Here is a 19,166-nt window from a genome sequence, read left to right as displayed (position 1 = left end):
ATATGCATTGGGATTTTAATAAATGCTTGTTGATTGATATAATTTTATCATCTTCTTAAAATTCACTATCCGGAACTAAATAGAACAATACTGACATAGCCTAATGGGGACAAAACAGAGTGGGTTATTTATGATGCCTTTCTAAATTGCAACCTAAATTGCCATTGGTGGCTAAGTGATAGGATTCCAGAGATGGAGTAAGGAAGACTCATCTTCCTGGGTTCTGATATGACCCAGAAACTTACTAACTGGGTGACCCCTGGCAAGTCATTTAACCCTGTTTACTTCAGCTTCCTCATATGTAAAATTATCTGGAGAAGGAAAATGTAAACTGCTCTAGTATCTTTGCCAAAAGAAAATGGGAACACAAAGAGTCAGACATAACTGAAATGACTGAACAACAGATTTCCGTTAGCTTCATTGGGGATTTCATACTGTTGACTAATGTGCTGATGGCTTGTTTAATAAGATATTTGGATCTTTTGTGCTCAGTCATCTTCTAAACAAGTCTACCCTAGTTTGGAATGCTTTAGCTGATTTTATTATTTTATTATTATTATTATTAATAATAGTAATTTATATTATTATAAATATTAGCATATGTTGTCCTATTAAACTTTATATTTAATTTCAGAGTCATCCCATCTCATTTATTGTTACAACTCCATATGGAGAAAGGGCAATAAGTCTTACTTCTGTCTCACTGGAGTCAGGAAGACTTATCTTCCTGAGTTCAAATGTAGCCTCAGCCATTTACTGAATGTGTGACTCTAGGCAAGTCACATCTATTTGCCTCAGTTTTCCCATCTGGAAGGAAATTGCAAACCACTCCATTTTCTGTGCCAAAAAAAAATCAAATGGGATCACAAGGAGATAGATATAACTGAAAATTTACTGAAAAAAAATTATACATATGAAGATATAGGATCGACATGAAAAGGTGAGTTCCTTAAAATCAGAGAACAATAAAATAGACTGACTTAAATTCAGGTCTTCTGTCTCTGAGAACAATGCTTGCTCTGTTTATTATGCAGACTCAGGATGATTTAGCACCATGAATCCAAAATCATTTAGTAAGCTTCCTATTTTAGAGGACTGTATTCAAGAAAAAATAGAACTTTTAAAAGAATTCCTTCTCCCCTGAAAGACTGAACTATTTTCTTCACCATGTCTCTGTCTGGGGTTTTTTTGAAAGAGGGAGGTGGGGAAGGAATTGTACTAACTTTAGCAAAGCAAAAGTCAGTCTGCAGAATAGCAGATGTCTTAATAACAACTAAAAATCTGGATATACAACAAGACTACTGAATTTGCTTCAGAAGAAAGATTTGGGTTTGAATCTAACTCTGTTATCTTCTACCTATGAGAGCTTAGGGGAATTTATCTTTAGAGGCCACACTTTCCTTAGATGGGTAGTATGATGGTTGGAATTCAGGATTTGATAATCAAGAAAACTTGAATTCAAATCCTGTCTCAGACATTTACTCACTATTTGAACCTGGGCAAGACACTTCACTTCTGTTTGCCTTTGTTTCCTCATGTGTAGGTTGTTGTCTTTCCTTCTCAGAGAGAGCTGCGACATCAGGAAGGTGAGGCTATGAATTGCAAGTGAGGAATGGTTGTTCAAAGTTAATATCCTCATTTTCTCCTCTAGAGTTGTTGGGGTCCAGTGGCCAGATAGGGATTAGAATGACTTGACTTGAACCCAGATGCAACTGGAGAACTTGGCTTTTTAAGCTAAGGTGTTTCACAGGTCTCTGTTTTACTGAGATAATGCCCATCCAGTAATTAAGACTATGTTAGAAATGAGGCAAAGAATAGCCTCCATTACTTAGTCAAAAATAAATCAATCTGGAAGAAAGATGTTCAGGATTTTTGAATAAGACAGAGACAATTACTATTTATATTCACTCTGAGCCATCAAGACCCAAACAGTGAACAAGAGCTTGAACAGATTGTTGGCCAATCAATGAAAACCAGAATGATTTGGGTTTAAGGCATGGTCTTTAAGAAAGTAATCTAGCCCATAAACCCCAAGATATCTTACAAGGTTTCAGCTTCTTCATCTAGAAAGTTCTTCAGTATTCTGAAATGATACCACCAAGGCATCATGGAATGTTGGAAAGAGACCAGAACTGAGAAGGAATAAGAACTAGGAGAATTTGATGATGAGGACTCAGCCTTATTGTGCTTCTCAATTGACTAGATGAACTCTAAGGTGCCTCATGCCTCCCAGATTCATTAAAAACCTCATACCACTAGTTAGCTTCAAAGGAAAAGTATTTCTCTAAAAATGAAGCATGTTTATAGATTCAAAGTGTTTTAATGTGCCTTCTTCCATAGTCCAAAGCCTAAAATATGTTTACTGCTTTTGCAAATTCCCTCCGTTCCCTTTGTTTCATCTCCATGGTAGCTGAGTGTTTATTCTCTTAATGCTTCAGGGTTTTTAGCTTTCTCACTGCAATTTTAATGCCTTTTATTTCTGCACTTATAATCCTCAACTAGAGTATTTTTTTTCCCTTTTTTTCTCCCTGACTTCTACCGCCTCACTTTTCTGAATCAGTTCTCCAAGGATGAACATTTGCACCTGAGGTCAACAAGAACTACTTACCCTCTAAAAACCATTCTAAGCATGACCTTAGGTTCTTGATTATGTACTTTCAGGCTATATAACTAAATCTTACCTAGCATTTAAAAAAGAGCTATAACATTTTGCAAAAAAAAAAGTTTACATATGTTATTTCATTTGATTCTAATGACACTCTTGTGAGGAAACTGAAGTAGAAAGAGGTCAAGTGACTTTTTTTCTGTTGTCCAGCATTCTAGCTATAATTTGAAAACAGATCTTCCTGATTCAAAATTCAGTTCATCATCCACAGTACAAGCTAGCTCTCATCTTTAGGACAATTGTTTTTCAAAAATTAAATCAGCTTCAAGGGCCAAAAAAAATTCCCTTCTCTTGCCATTTTTTCCCCATGGATTCTCCATGGCCAAAGAGTTGCCAAACAGGAAAAGGAATAATCATCTACTATACATGAAACACTGTGCTAAGTGGTTATCATATTTCATTTGATCCTCACACTAATCCTGCAAGGTACTGTATTTCCACATGTATAAGGCGCATCTTAATTTTGGAACCTGAAATTTGGAAAAATAATTACATAAAAAATTGCATAAAGTTATTGAGCTCGTGTTATTCATCATAAGATTCATGTACCTCCTCATCACTGTCAAAACTCCCCTTCATTAGCTTTTCCTCCTCTGTGTTTGATGAGGAATCACTGTCTTAGGAGAAGCTCTGACCACTCTCCTTCCTGTGCTCTGTCTGGAGTTGGCCACAAGCACTCCCTGGGCAAGTCTGGTGCACAGATGCACACTTGAAGCACCAGTTCTGTCTTCCTTCAAAATCAGTCACTTCTTTTTCATCAGCAGTTTTTCTGGCCTCATGCCAAACCATCTTAGTGGACACTGGAATTCCACTGGCCCTTTACTCTTCAATCCATCTCTTCCATTCCTTCTCTAGTTCAGACCATTTAGCTGACTCGTCTCTCCTGGCCTTCTGCTGTGGCATTTTCGGGATGGTTTCTTCTTCTCATAGCCAGTCTTGGATTGTTTTTCTCAGTTGGAAGAAAACCAAACTGATAAACAGCAGCACATTTCCATTCACTTTTACAAACTGGATCACTTTGAACTTGAATTTAGCATTGTACAAAAATCTTTTCTGAGCCATTTCTGGGCATAACATGGCAAAATGTAACCCAACATACCATTAACAAATGCGAAATACTGAGCACAAAGACAACAGATGGAAAAAAAAACAGGAAATGCAAGGGGAAAAAATCTACAACCACTGTATAAGAAGATCCCAGTTTTTAGACCCCAAATTTTTCAAAAAAAGGTATGTCTTATACATGAGAAATAGAGTAATATTACAATTTACCCATTTTACAATTGAGAAAACTGAGGCAAACCGATTAAGTGACTTGCCAAAGGTTAGGCAGTTAGTAAACAATTGAATCAGAATCTGAATTCAGGTCTTTCTGAGTCAAGGCCTAGTACTCCATCTACTGCACTGTCTGGATACTGGGTAGGAAATGGATGAAAAATAGACTAAAGAGTGACTAGACAAGAGAAAGAAATGAAGACCAAGAAAAAAGAGAATTTGTAGGAGGACAGGATATTGAAATTTGGCAGGTGCTTCAAAGAGATAAAAAAATGAACACTGAAAATAATACCATTACATTCATCAACCAAAAGATCATTGGTAACTTTGGAGAGCAATGTTTCAGTAGAGTGATGATTTAAGGAGTCAATTACCAAGGAGTTGCAAAGTGAATAAGAGAAAGTGGAGAAAAGAAGCTTTTCCTGAGAAAATCTGTCAAAGGAGAGCCGTACAGAGAGATCATTTCTTAGCATTTTGACTGTGAGGATAACCTGAAAGGATATTAGGATATCAACTTTTTAAAAAAAATTATTTTTAAGGATGGAATGAGGGAGGGAGATCTGTGCTTGTTTCTACGCAATGAAGAAAGAACCAGTAAATAAGAGATTCAAGATTAGGCAGAGGACCAAGACAAACCCAGAGACCATATGAACACAGTTATCACCCAAATAAAGTCAGATCTAAATAATTGGAAAAATGTCAATTGCTCATGGCTAGGTCAAACTAATATAATAAGAATGACAATTCTACCCAAATTAAATTACTTATTCAGTGCCATACCAATCAAACTATCAAATAACCATTTTACTAAGCTAGAAAAAAATAGTAACAAAATTCATCTGGAGCATTAAGGCCAAGAATAGCAAGGGAAGTGATGAACAAAAATCTAAAGGAAGGTGGCCTTGCTCTCCCAGTTCTAAAACTTCACTGTAAAGCAGCAGTCATCAAAGCTACCTGGTACTGGTTAAGAAATAGAGTAATGGATCAGTGGAATAAGATAGATTCAAAAGAAACCCAAAGACATCAGCTTCTGGGATAAGAACTCACCATTTGACAAAAGTTGTTGGGAAAACTGGAAAATAGTATGGTGAAAACTATGCATAGATTCACATCTCACACCCTATACCAAAAGGGCAACACAATAAATAAATTAACAGAACAAGAAATATTCTATCTATCTATCAGATCTATTGAAAGGGAATAAATTTATGACCAAACAAGAATTAGAGTACATTATAAACTATGAAATAAATTATTTTGACTATATTAAATTTTAAAAGTTTTTGCATTAATAAAATCAATACCGCCAAAATTAGAAGGAAAGCAGAAAGCTGGGAAACAGTCCTCACAGCTAGGAGTTCTGATAAAGCTCTCTTCCTAAAATATATAGAGAATAGCATAAAATTTATAAGGTTACAAGTCGTTCCCTAATTGATAAATGGTCAAAGGAGATGAATAGACAGTTTTCAAATGAAGAAAATTTAGAGCATGAAAAAATGCTCCAAATCCAAATCATTATTGTTTAGAGAAATGCAAATTAAAACAACAATGAGGTATCACCTCACATCTATCAGATTGGCCAAGATGATAAAAAGGGAAATGATCAATGTTGGAGAGGTTGTGGGAGAATTGGGATATTAATGCATTCCTGGTAGAGTTGTGAATGGGTCCAACCATTCTGGAGAGCAATATGGAGCTATGAACAAAGAGCAATGAAGCTCTTCATACCCTTTGACCCAAACAATTATAAATCCAGGTCTATATCCAGAAGAAATCATAAAAAATATGTTCACATGTTCCAAAATATTCATAGCAGCTCTTTTTGTAGAGGCAGAGTTGGAAATTAAAGGGATGTCCATGAACTGGGGAATGGCTAACCAAGTTATGGTACATGAATACTATGGAATATTATTGTTCTATAAGAAACCATAAATGGTCAGACTCTAGAGAATCATAGAATGAGTTACAGGATCTGATGGTGGGAGCAGGAAGTAGAACCAAGAGAATAATGTACCCATTAATCACAACATTGTAAGATGATCATTCTTGTTGGAAGCAGCTCCTCTCAGCAGTTCAGAGAGCTATGGACAATGTTATCCCCATTCAGAGGAAGAAAAACAAAGCAGATTCATCAGAATCTGATGAACACTTTATTAAAATTATCTCTCATGTATATCTTTCCCTTAATCCTAATTCCTCATACTGAAAATGACTAATCTGTAACCATGTGTATCAAAATATTTATTTACAATGCTAACTTGACTGTTCCCCACTAAGAGGAGAGAGTGGGAAGGGCAGGGGAAGGGAATTTTGTAACTTAAAAATATACATGTGCATATGATTGAAAAATATAAATGAATAAATAAATATTAGACAGAGGAGGCAATCTATCATGCAAGACAGTAGAGGATAGGATCAAAAGTAGACTTAGAGATATTCATTTTGACAAGGAGAGGAGCTACTTCTTGATGTGATATTAGAATAAATGTGAAGAGAATGAAGGGTCAAAGTCTTTGTGGATGTAGAGAAGAAAACAAGAGTTCATCGGAGATGACTTGTATTTTATCCCTGCCTCTTCTTGATACACTTTTCTTTTCTAAATTTCTGTTATACTGCACTCTCATTGTTTCTCTCTTCTATCTGTTAACTGGCCTCTTTTCTTTCTCCTTGTCTAGATCCAAACCCTCCTATTTCACCACTGAAATGAGGGTTTTCACCAAGATTTTTGATTTGGTCCTATCTTTTTTTTTCTCTACATACTTTATTTCTTGACATTCTCTTCTATACTATGTTTTTAAAGATCACCTGCATATCAATTACTCTTAAATCTGTAACTCCATCTTCAAGTACTCATTATAGTCCCTAACATCCATTTCCTGCCTTTTAACTTTATATCTTCAGAGAGAGATAATCTATTGATATCTCAAATTCAATGTTTCTAATATAAGCTCCTCTTCTTTCCTTCAAAATCTGTTGCACTTCTGATTTTGCCTCTTTTGATGGTACCCTACTCATTCTCTAGTATTGATTCAGACTTGGATGAACCTATCTACCACTCCTCATCTCCAACTTTAGTCAATCATAGTATCCTATCAATTCCATTTTAAAGGTATGTAGTATAGACTTTGGAACTACTTTGCTGAATCCCACTAAAAATGGCCTGTTGGGAAGCTACTATATTTACCTCCTCTATGAAATCTAGATAGCTTGGAAATGTCTTTATAATGTAAGAGCATCACCAATATGCTCCTCCAGTGATTATCAGTTGATATCAATTAGTCTACCAGATGAATTAGCTTTCATAAATAGGTTTTATAAGGTTGTAAGTAAGACAAATTGATTCCAAAACATTTCCTCCAAAGGTCTATGACACATTTTTCCACAATACATATAGTGTGGAGAGAAATGGGGTCAAACTTTAGCACACATTGCAAAACTCATAGTCCCTGGATATGAGTTTGAGCTTTATAATAACCCTCTACTTACAATGTAGATACAAAAAAAGATTTCCATGGATGAGAATGATAAAATGAAATTTTAATAGAAGTCATTCCTACTTTTCAGCTAAAATAAAAAATAAATACTGTACATGATCAGGATAGGCAGGGCTATTGCTGAATAAAAGGTTACATAAAAAAAGGTATGGTATAATAGCAGAGTATGACTCCTTACAAATAAAGTAAAAAGAAATTAAAATCATTCACAGGCTGCAATAGTTTCTCCTAACCAGAAAACATAGACTAATTTATCATATCTCTAGAAGTTTACCCCACTATAGAAAGGCCATTGGTAACATGGAGAATATCTAGAGCATTAAAATTAGGTTGGTAAGGTCCTTGAGATCACACTAGGATTGGTTGAAAAAGCTGGTTTGTAGAGGGCAGCTAAGTGATGCAGTGGATAGAGCACCAGCCCTGGAGTTAGGGACCTGAGTTCAAATCCAAACTCAGACACTTCATAATTACCTTGCTATGTGATCTTGGGCAAGTCACTTAACCGCATTGCCTTAAAAAACAAAAACAACAAAAAAGAACTGGTTATTGTTTCAGCAAGAAAATAGGAGGCTTTGAGGACTATCTTCAGATACTGTTCAGATTATTTTATAGAAATGGAATTTATCTTATTCCACATAGAGAGGCCAGACCCAGAAGTACCAGATGGAAGCTGTAGTGAGACAGATTTTGACTCAATGTAAGGAAATTTGTATGAAATAAATTTCCTTAACAACTCCTGAATTTCCTTTTCACTGAAATTTCTTCAGGATAGGCTTAATAAACATTTGTCATAGAGGAGATTCCTCTTGCTATATCAGTTAAAGTAGATGGTCTCTGAGTTTTCTTCTATGCTTGGGATTCTGGGATTGTCTTCCTCTTAACATTTATGAGAAAATATGCTGTATATTCTGAAGACTTTAAAAATAACAGAGTAAAATCTTAGGCAGGGCAACTAAGGAATGATGTAAGGTGTGAAGTTGCTACAAAGTTTATGAAAATCTTGTGAAGAATATATCAAGATTAACTTTGAGGTATCCTCTAGAGTTACAAGGAAATAATTTTTGTCTAAGATTTTAAATACTATGAGCTATGTTTAATCTTCAATCTATAAACACCTATTAATGAATGGATAAAATAAGTTAGAGTTGGCTTTTCCCTGGTGACCGTTTTGGTATAACTCAAATGGAAAAATGAGTGAATGAACAAATGCATTAAAAAAAGTATCTGTTAAATAAATAGTAGCATCAAACTCTATGGTTAATACAGAGGGATACTATAAAAAAAAGGAAATAAAGCCCTTCCATTAAGAAGTTTTCATTCTTTTTCTATTTTATTTTCAATTTGTGAAATAAAAAAATATTCCCATAATATAGTTTAATAACAAAAGATGATTATACATAAAACTGCAAGTGTATTATGCAAATTCACTATTCCTTTTAAATATACAATAAATTTTTAATTTTAATTTTTTTCTTCCCTCCTCCAATCCTAGAGATGTCTACCATTAGAAACAAATAAACACACACACACACACACATACACACACACATATATACATATGTATATGTAAAATCATTCTATGCATAGCTCTATTTATTAATTCTTTCTCTGGATTCAGATAGTGTCTTCCCTCATATATACTTTGTAGTTAATTTGGATAGTCAAAATGATGTAGAGACTCAAAGTTGATCTTAATATAATATTGTCATGACTCTATATAATATTATCTTGGTTCTGTTCTTCATTATTCCTTATTACATGCAAGTCTATGATTTTTTAAAACCAACAAACTCATCATTTCTTATTGCATAGTAATATTCCATCATGATAGCAAAACTTGTTGAGTCATTTCCCAATTGATTGACATCCCCACAATTTCCAGTTCTTTGCCTCCTCAAAGAAAGTTACTATAAATATTTTAGAACATATAGCTATTTTCCTTTTTCCCAATTGACTTTGAAAATAGATATTGCTGGTCAAAGGGAATAGGCAATTTAATAACTGTTTTGGATATAATTCCAAATTGCTCTTCAAAATGGTTGAAACGATTCATAGTTTAACCAACAGTGAACTAGTGTCTCAGTTTTTCTACATCTCCTCCAACATTTATTACTTTCCCTTCAATCATTTTATACAATCTTATGGGTACAAAATGCTATCTTAAGATTGTTTTAGGGGTGGCTAGGTGGCACAGTGGATACAGCGCCGGCCCTGGAGTCAGGAGTAACTGAGTTCAAATGTGACCTCAGACACTTAAATAATTACCTAGCTGTGTGGCCTTGGGCAAGCCACATAACCCCATTGCCTTGCAAAAACAAAACAAAACAAAACCAAAAGAAAGATTGTTTTAATTTGCTTTTTCCTAATCAATAATGATTTTTGAGCATTTTTTCACATGACTACAAATTCTTTTGATTTTTTCATCACAAAATTATTCATATGCCATGAGTATTTATCAATTAGGTAGTGATTTATATACTTATAGGTTTTACCCTGTTCTTTAAATATTTGAAGGCCATGATTTATCTGAGAAACTATAAAATTTTTTCTCTCTGCTCTGGGTTGCATCTATTTGTATAAAACCATTTCAATTTATCCACTTTACACCTCACTCTGTTCTTTATCTCATTTATTCATAAACTGTTCAACTAGCAATAGACCTTATAAGTCATATGTTCCTATTTTTCAGAATTTCTTGAAATATCTGCCTTTATATCTAGGTAATGTAACCATTTGACCTTACATTTTAGTGGAGAGATATAGTGGAATGATGGCCCAGGAAAGGCATTTTTGATCTTGATGGTAAATAAGATAATAGAGAAATGGACCTATATAATCTATCTAGTAACAATAGCTGGTGATTTGATCATAGTTTCTAGTTATGAAACTAAAGAAGAAGATGAAGAAGAAAGAGTATATACTTGGCAGCAACTTATTGACGATCTCGTGGAGGAGACTCCCAGAGTAGGGAATGAACTGAAGTATGACTGGAGATTTTCCTCTAGTAGAATTACAATTATTTGCTTGATTTCAAACCAGAATTAGAATTTTCAGAGAGGCATATTTAATATAAAGAAAATATTCCTATCAATATGGCAAAAGCTCGAGGACCACTTCTCTGGTATGTTGTAGGGTTTTTTTTTTTTTTTTTTTGCAAGGCGAATGGGGGTTACCTGGCTTGCCCAAGGCCACACAGCTAGGTAATTATTAAGTGTCTGAGACCAGATTTGAACCCAGGTACTCCTAACTCCAGGGCCGGTGCTTTATCCACTACGCCACCTAGCCACCCCCTCTGGTATGTTGTAGAAAGGATTCTTGTTAAGAAATGTTTGACTAGAATGAATTTTGAGGTTCCTTCCAATTCTGAAATTCTATATTTTCAGAGACTAAATATCCAACTGCTAAAAAAATGAATAATTTCCTTTTCTCTAAATTCAAATCTCATAGTTGAGTGTCTAACAGCTTTCTAAGCTTTTTACATTAATTGCTACTCATGTAATGTGGCGGTAGATTCAAATTGCAACGTTTAAAATCCATACATAATAGATTTGTGAAAATGATATAAAGACCACAAATGCTTACTAAAAACAGGTTTGGATAAACTAAGGGGCAATGAAATTAGAGACTTCTAGATCAGAAAATTGTGACAAAAGAAATTTAAATATTGTTGTATTATATGTATTCAGCATTTAACAATTATTTAAGAGACTTTAAGGAAAATGGAAATGATAAGATCACAGATTTGTTTATTTTTTTCTCCTAAAGACTATATTCAAATATTAGGAGCTTAGTACATGTAAAAATATTATTGAGCTATTAAATATTTTTATTAAAATAATTTTTATTATCTTATATTTGTTTAGCTCTTTTAACTTTTCCAAATATTTTCATATGAAGCATCTTATTTGATCTTTACAATATTTTTGTGGGGTGAGATATGTCTGTTTTGTTGCCTCTCTTTACTATAGCCACATAGAGGTTCAAAAGCTTGTCCAAGGCAGCACAGTGATATCAAAATATAACTTGAACTAGAATTCACCTAAATATCAGGCATATTCCACCAGACTATTTTACTGTTGGACACTCTACTCAGTCTTTTTCTTGATTTTATAGTTAGGCAAATTTTATCTTTAGGGCCTTTCCAACTCAATTTTGAGTAGATTTCTCTCTAGTCATGCCCCTTGACCCCAAAGGATACATCAATCTCATACTTTACCCATATCTTCTATCTAACCACACCTTTCTACTTCCATTTTTATTTATCTCCTCTTAATATAGCTCTTTCTTATTTCTTCCTATTAAAATATGCCTACTCTGAAGAGGCATGGGGGAAAAGGAAGGCAAAGGAATAAGTATTTAATAAAAATCTGCCTTGTGTCAGACAGGGTGCTAAGTACTCTACTCTCATTTGCAAGGGAGTTGCTATTATGATCCTCATTTTACAATTGAAGAAATTGAGGCAGACAGAGGTTAAGGGGTGTGCCCAGGGTCACAATGTTAGTATATGATTGCATTTAAACTTGGATTTTCCTTACACTAGACTTAGTGCTCTACATACTGAAACATAATGGCTAGGGCTGAATTTAGTATCAGGAAAAATATGGAATATATTACTACTCAGGCCTATTGCTAGATGAACAATTTATGAAAAACCAAGAGATAAAGAGCAGATTTAGCTGTAAAGTGGATAAATTGAAATAGGTTTTATACAAATTGATGCAATGGAGAACAGAAAGAAAGGAGAAACTGAGGAATTTTTTATAGACAGTTTCTCAGATAAATCATATCCTTTAAATATATAAAGAAATGTTTAAATTGCAAATTAGACTATATGACCTTGGACAAGTTCCTTAACTTTTGTCTGTCTCAATTTCCTCATGTATCATATGAAGGGATTGGACCAGCCAACCTCTTATGTTCCTTCAGGTCTCAAAATCCTGTAATCCTATTCTTCTTCCCCATAGCTATCAGGTTTAAATATATCTGTTAAACTAAGTCTTATCAAGAGGGTAGAGACTGCTGATAGCTTAATGTTTCAGTCACTCATGACAAGTGCCTGAAAGAATGCCTTCCTTATCTGACAGGTCAATGAAGAAGGGAAGAATGTATGACCAAAAGAGACAATGAACATTATGAAATGCAAAAGGGATAATATTGATTACATTCAGTTAAAAAAAGTTTTCACACAAACAAAAAATGCAACCAAGATTATAAGAAAAACAAAAAGATGGGAAGCATTTTTATAGCACATGGTTTTGATAATGGTCTCATTTCTCAGTTTTATAGAGAACTGAGTTAAATTTATAAAAATATAAATCATTCCCCAATTGCTAAATGGTCAAAGAATAAGAACAGGCAATTTTTAAATGAAGAAATTAAAGCCGTCTATAGTTATATATAAATGCTCTAAATCATTATTGATTAGAGAAATGCAAATTAAAACAATTCTGAAGTACCATCTCACACCTATCAAACTGGCTAAAATGAAATAAAAGGAAAATGATAAATGTTGAAGGGTATGTGGGATAGCTAGGATACTAATGCACTATTTTTGGTATTCTTAAACTGCTCCAACCATTCTGGAGAGCAATTTGGAACTATGCCCAAAGGGTTATAAAACTCTGATCCAGCAATCCTATTACTAGGTCTATATCCTAAAGAGGATATATGTGTGTGTGTGTGTGTGTATCATAACATAGGAAAAAAGGATTCACATAAATAAAAATATTTAGAGCAGTTGTTTTTCTTGGTGGCAAAGAGTTAGAAACTGACAATATACATCAGCTGGGGAAAGACTGAGCAAGTTGTGGTATATGAATATAATGGAACATTATTGTAGTATAAGAAATGATAGATAGGTAAATTTCAAAAAAACTTGGAAAGGCTTATGTGAACTGATAGTGAAGTGAGCAAAACCAAGAGAACATTGTACACATTGTGTGATGATCAGCTATGATATATTTAGCTCTTCTCAGCTATACAATGATTCAAGGTTATTTCAAAAGACATCTGATAGAAAATTTGTAGAACCCTTTGGTAGCATCAAGTGACCATTTATAACTTTCTATATCATATGCATTCTAAGAGGCCAAATCACATAATAAGAGCACTATAGTACAATTATTTAGATTAAGAAATGATTTGAGGAAATAGTAAAAGATTTAGATTTCTTCTTATCTGGACAGTAACTGAAATAAATATCATGTTGTTTGTTATTTTTCCTCTTTTTCCTTGTCTTTTTTTTAGTCCTAAACAACAAGCCAAGATGGCAGAATATTGCAGACTAATATTTGGAGATGCACTGCTTATGGAGCCATTAGAAAAATATCCAGTAAGTCAATTTGATATTTCCCCCTGTGAAGTAAAGAAACCTCCTATTTTTTAGCTTGGGAGAGGGAAGAAGGGAATCTGAAAAAAAAATTGTATGTTTTATCATCTCGATTCTCCCTCTTGTAAGGTTAGGAAGAAAGACTTTTCTATTTAACCATGTTCTTCTTTATAGCTAGTCTTGTTTTTGGCTGAACTGAAGAATTGCTTAGCACTCAGAAGCTGCCAACAAACAACCAAGAGAAGATTCACTTCAAAATGAAAATAACCAGATCTCTTGAAAAGTGTCTACTTGTACCAAGGGATACATATGGTAGAATCCCTGTCCATGTGTTGTCTCCTCACTTATTCATCATCATAACACTCCTTACTATGACATTGTGCTGAATTGCACAGTACAATTGTAGCATCAGCATATTTTTAAGAGAAAAAGTAAAAATTTTCTTCCCCTCTAAACATAAAAAGAAATAAAGCTGCTGAAAGACATCCCAAGTTTTATTGCCCTGTTTCTTCTCCTACCATATGCTCACTGTCCCCTAGCATTGGGATATGAAGGAATAATAATTGTTTAAATAGCTTACCTTTTGAAAAATTACCAGATGATTATTGCCATTGGTGTTTAATAGCTCATGACAGATTGATTTTATCAAGTTAAACTGATTTTCCTATTTGAATGAATAAATGAGTGAATGAATGAAAAATTATGTCAATTATTTACTGTGTAAGAGACCTTATTTCAAGTCCTATCTCTGAAACATTCTGGTCTCTATGACTTACAAGTCTTCACCTCTGAGTGTTTTGGGTAATTTTCTAAAATAAGTTGAAGAGAAGGTGCCTACCTGTGTTAGAAATTTCCTTATGGGAGTTCCTTATAATAGTGAAAGCATTGGTTTAGTTCTTTTTAACATATTAGCTTTACAGTGTGTCAGACACTAAGCTAAACATGTGAGATGTTAACATTCAATATTAGAAATAATATGACTTTCCTTAGAAATGTTAGTCTTGGGGCAGCTAGGTGGCACAATGAATAAAATACCATCCCTGGAGTCAGGAGGACCTGAGTTCAAAACCAGCCTCAGACTCTTAAAAATTGCCTAGCTGTGTGACCTTGGGCAAGTCACTTAAAACCCATTGCCTTAGATAAAAAAAAATTTAAATTTTAAAAAAATAAATGTTAGTCAACTCTAATAGAATTAAGATGGAAAATATTATCCACATCCAGAGAAAGAACCAAGGAGCCTGCATACAGATCAAAGTATACTATTTTCACTTTTTAAAATTTTTTTTGTTTTTTCTTTCTTGTGTTTTTCCCTTTTGTTTTTATTCTTCTTTCACAGAATGACTAACATGGAAATATGTGTAACACAATTATGTATGTATAACATATTGAATTACTTGCTATCATATTGGGGAAGGGAAGAATGGAAGGGAGAAAAGTTTACAAAAATAAATATTGAAAATTATATTTTCATATAATTGAAAAAATAAACCAATTAATTTTAAAAAGGTAAAAAAGAGAAATTTTAGTGTTAATTTCAGAGTTTGAAGTTATTTGATCCATTCACTTGCTTCTGTTGAACACTATATCAGGACTCTCTAATTTAATCCGTTAATCATCGTATTATAACTATTCTGAGAAGGTATTCCTTTACTTTCATTCAATCATATTTACCAACCCATCTGTGGATCCCTCTGTGGATAACATCATTCTTTCCCTTGTGAGTACTTGATGATAGAAGTTTCACTAATATTTCCCATTCATTCATACTTGATCGGGCTTCCTTCATCAAATTTCATAAAGTGATGGTAAGACAATGATGAAAGTAGACTTTCCTTCAAATGAAAATGACAACTGACTGTTGTCAGTACTCTGGGGATGCACAGAGTCATTTAATTCCTTGTTTAGTTTTTTCATTTATTTTACAAGTAGTATCATACTTGCTACTATTCAATCCTGAGATATTGTTGGATAAATTGGGGGAGTGGTGATTTTTTTCTTTTTGTGTGTTTGTGTGTGTGTGTGTGTGTGTGTGTGTGTGTGTGTGTGTTAATGTGCTCTCTTCCTTTTTTTTTTATATTAGCTTGAATCTGGAGTTCCTCTTCCAAGCCCTATGGACTTAATGTATAAAATTTTGGTAAAAAACAAAAAGAAATCACACAAGTCTTCAGAAGGAAGTGCCAAAAAGAAGCTATCTGAGCAGGCATCCAATACTTACAGTGACTCATCCAGTGTGTTTGAACCTTCATCTCCTGGAGCAGGTAAATCACTGAGTCATATATTATTACAACTAGAAGGCACTTTAGGGAATCACCTCTCATAGAACTTTTTTTGACTCAGAAGTTTAAGTAACTTTATCTGTCAATCACATTCAGTGTCTATTAAGGACCAGACACAGAAGGGAAAAAAATACAAAAATCATAAAATCCTTGTGCTCAAGGAATCTTAAATTCCATCTCTTTGCACAAGGCTATGCACCCATTTAATTGTAGAAAAAGGACTAACATTTCTGACTCTCTGCCAAGTGCTCTTTCTCACCACTCTCTCCAATAAAAGAAATCAAATATTTGATATCTGCAATCAAGCACACCTTAAAAATAATTTTCTGATTTAAAATAATTAATAATACCTGTATGTATATGTATGCATACATATGCATGCATAGAACTTTCTATTCATTAGTGAGGAGAAATGCTTGGGCATACAATATTAATACTCATTTTTAGACATTTTTTAAAATGCAATTGATCTTTGATGTAGTTGCTGAATTTCAGGCTCCTTTAAAGCAGCAATTACCTAAATAGTGATTAGAGTGTTGGACCCAAAGTATAATGATTATCTCTGGAAAGTGACTTGAATCTCATTTGCATTTTACAGTTTTTCCAAAGTGAAAAAGTAGAGAAGCTAAATGAATTATCTACCAAGGCTATTAGGCCATGATTTACAACATTCATTCTTAAACTTAGAGCCCTGTGCCAAACCACTGGCTCTTGTAGTTAATTTTGTTGGCTCAAGGGGAAAGAAGAAAAAATGGTGACCCAGTTCCCTTGGGCCGTGTATCATTGAGACTGATTGGCAGTACATGACCCATTGTTATCAAAGTAAAATCAGTAGCTGTCTAAAAAGGAATTCACAAGGGATATTTTGTTGAGTATAATGGGTGTCTAGGATACTTACCTAAATAATGTTAATTTTAAATTTTTACTCACTCCTTTAGTTTTTCAGTTTTAAGTCTCAATTGGCCATTTTGGCTTCTATTATTATTATTATTATTATTATTATTATTATTATTATTTCTTTTTAATAAAATGCTTGTAATCAAATGTTAGACTATTTATTGTCAACTTTGCTTTAACATTTTTATTATATATTTCCTCTTCTCTCATCAAAGATATTAAAATGTGTTTCTTTGGGGAAATGTTGTTTGTTCTCGGTGAGTCCTCTCTTTAAGCATTTGGAATCGATTTTATATACTACAGATTTCCTCCTAGGAAGACTGTACCCTGTGAAAGATAACAGCTAAAACAACCAGTGCTTCGTGTTTACGTGGGTGAAGTTTTTTTGCCATCTGCCTCTCCCTCCATTAACTAGGTTTCCTTGGTCTTATTAACTGAATGCATAACATAAATAATGAATTTCACAGGCAGTGAACATTATTACTTAAGCTGGAGAAAGAGCAGCAATCTGTTAGTAATTCCGTAGATTTCGTAAACCGGCCTCTAGCTGGTTGTGTAACAGTCCCCTCCACACTCCATGGAAATTTTTGGACTTTTGAATATGGAGGTAGGCCCATAAAACAAGAACATTGCTTACTAATTTGGCATTTAGATGGTGGATTTTATCTTAACTAGAAGCACACATAATTTGAAAAGCCTGAAATAGGGTGGATTCCATGGTTTTACTACAGACATTATTCCCACTTACAGAAGACTATCTTGGGGAGACATCAGTCTTATTTACTCCAACACTTCAAAGCTCTATGATTGCCCTAGAATAAGACAATCATTCCATCAAAAGGGATTGTGAGCACTCTATGATTTGGAAGTCATTTAAGAGTTTCTGTGTTTAAAAAAGGGTGATCATCTATAAATGAGATGTTAGGTAAGCTAGCTTCATAACAATTGATAATTCATAGTTAGAGTTGTTCTTTCTAGTTTGACAGTATCTATATATTTTGACTCTGCTGCCTCAGCATTCAATAATCCAGAGCGTCTTCATCTCACCTTTAGGCATGATAGGGAAGGGGAGTTGGGGAGTTTCTGTTTCACAGGGCTCTTAAATAATTGAAATCAAAAAATTTAGAGGTGTACAGGAAAACACTTTAGAGATCATCCAGCGTAAGCCTTTCATTCCATATTTAAAGAAATGAAGGCAAGCAGAAGTAGATGACTTGTTCAAATTATGGGCTTGTATATAGTAGACCACAGACATGATAACTAAATCCTCAGATTCCAAGTTTGAGGGTTGCCACTATAAGATATGGTCCCTATTGTGCCCCTCATTTTAATCTTGGACTCCTCTTCAGCCTTCTTCCAGGGCTGCAGGAGGAAAATAGTGATTCCTATTTGTTGTTCCTATGGGATGAGGAAAACTTTCCTCCTCCATATAGATTAGTATTGATTATTATGCACATACCTGATATCTAGATATCATATGGGTAGGTGTGTGCATGTATACACTATGTGCATGTCACACTACATGATATATAAGCATTTCTATATGCATTGTATATACATGAGTATGACATGTATGGTGCATATTTGGATTATAAATCTATATAATGTGTTCCCTACAGGTATATGCATATGTGTAATGTATACAGCTATACCATGTGCATTTGCATCCATGTATGGTGTTATAGACATATATATTTTACATAGATATCCATCATACCTATACATAACTAATGCAGATCTGTATGTGACAACAAATTATGATTTCATCCATGTGGTGAAATCTTGCATAGCCCTCTCCAGTTATACAGAGTGGCAGCCTGTCTGAAATTTAGATAGTGGCATGGGGTAGAGATTACTAAGTGACTTGTACTTTTTTAAGGAATTGAACACAAATCATGACTCTGAGACCAGACCTCTATTCACTATAATATGGTGCCTCACTATTCAGTAATTATTTATTAGATAAAAGGTAATTGCCACGAACTTAAAGGAGACAGCGACACCATTTTTTTCATACAAGAGCTGATCTAGTATAGATTCAGAGGAAAACAGAATAGTTACAATATGTGCCATCCCAACATTTGGTTTCTACCCCCATCTATTGGGCATTTAATGAAATGACAATGAATTAGCTGTCAGAAAGATAGTAGTAATACCAGTTGAGTAATATGTGTAGGGTTAGACTCTCCCTTTCTGTTTTGGTTTTAAAATCTGATTTCCTGACCAATAGT

General features: G+C 34.0%; 1 protein-coding gene across 1 annotated transcript in view; it reads left to right on the top strand.

Moving 5' to 3' along the window:
- Window positions 1–19,166, top strand: part of PLCB1 (phospholipase C beta 1) — a 964,239-nt gene that overhangs the window by 744,198 nt on the left and 200,875 nt on the right. The window contains exons 13-14 of the mRNA XM_074209479.1: window positions 13,681–13,765; window positions 15,843–16,020. Of these exons, the coding sequence (XP_074065580.1) occupies window positions 13,681–13,765; window positions 15,843–16,020 (263 nt within the window). The remainder of the gene's footprint in view (window positions 1–13,680; window positions 13,766–15,842; window positions 16,021–19,166) is intronic.

Source organism: Macrotis lagotis, chromosome 1 (assembly GCF_037893015.1).
Source record: "Macrotis lagotis isolate mMagLag1 chromosome 1, bilby.v1.9.chrom.fasta, whole genome shotgun sequence".
Classification (NCBI taxonomy): Eukaryota; Metazoa; Chordata; class Mammalia; order Peramelemorphia; family Peramelidae; genus Macrotis; species Macrotis lagotis.
This window is presented reverse-complemented; position numbering and strand designations above follow the sequence as displayed.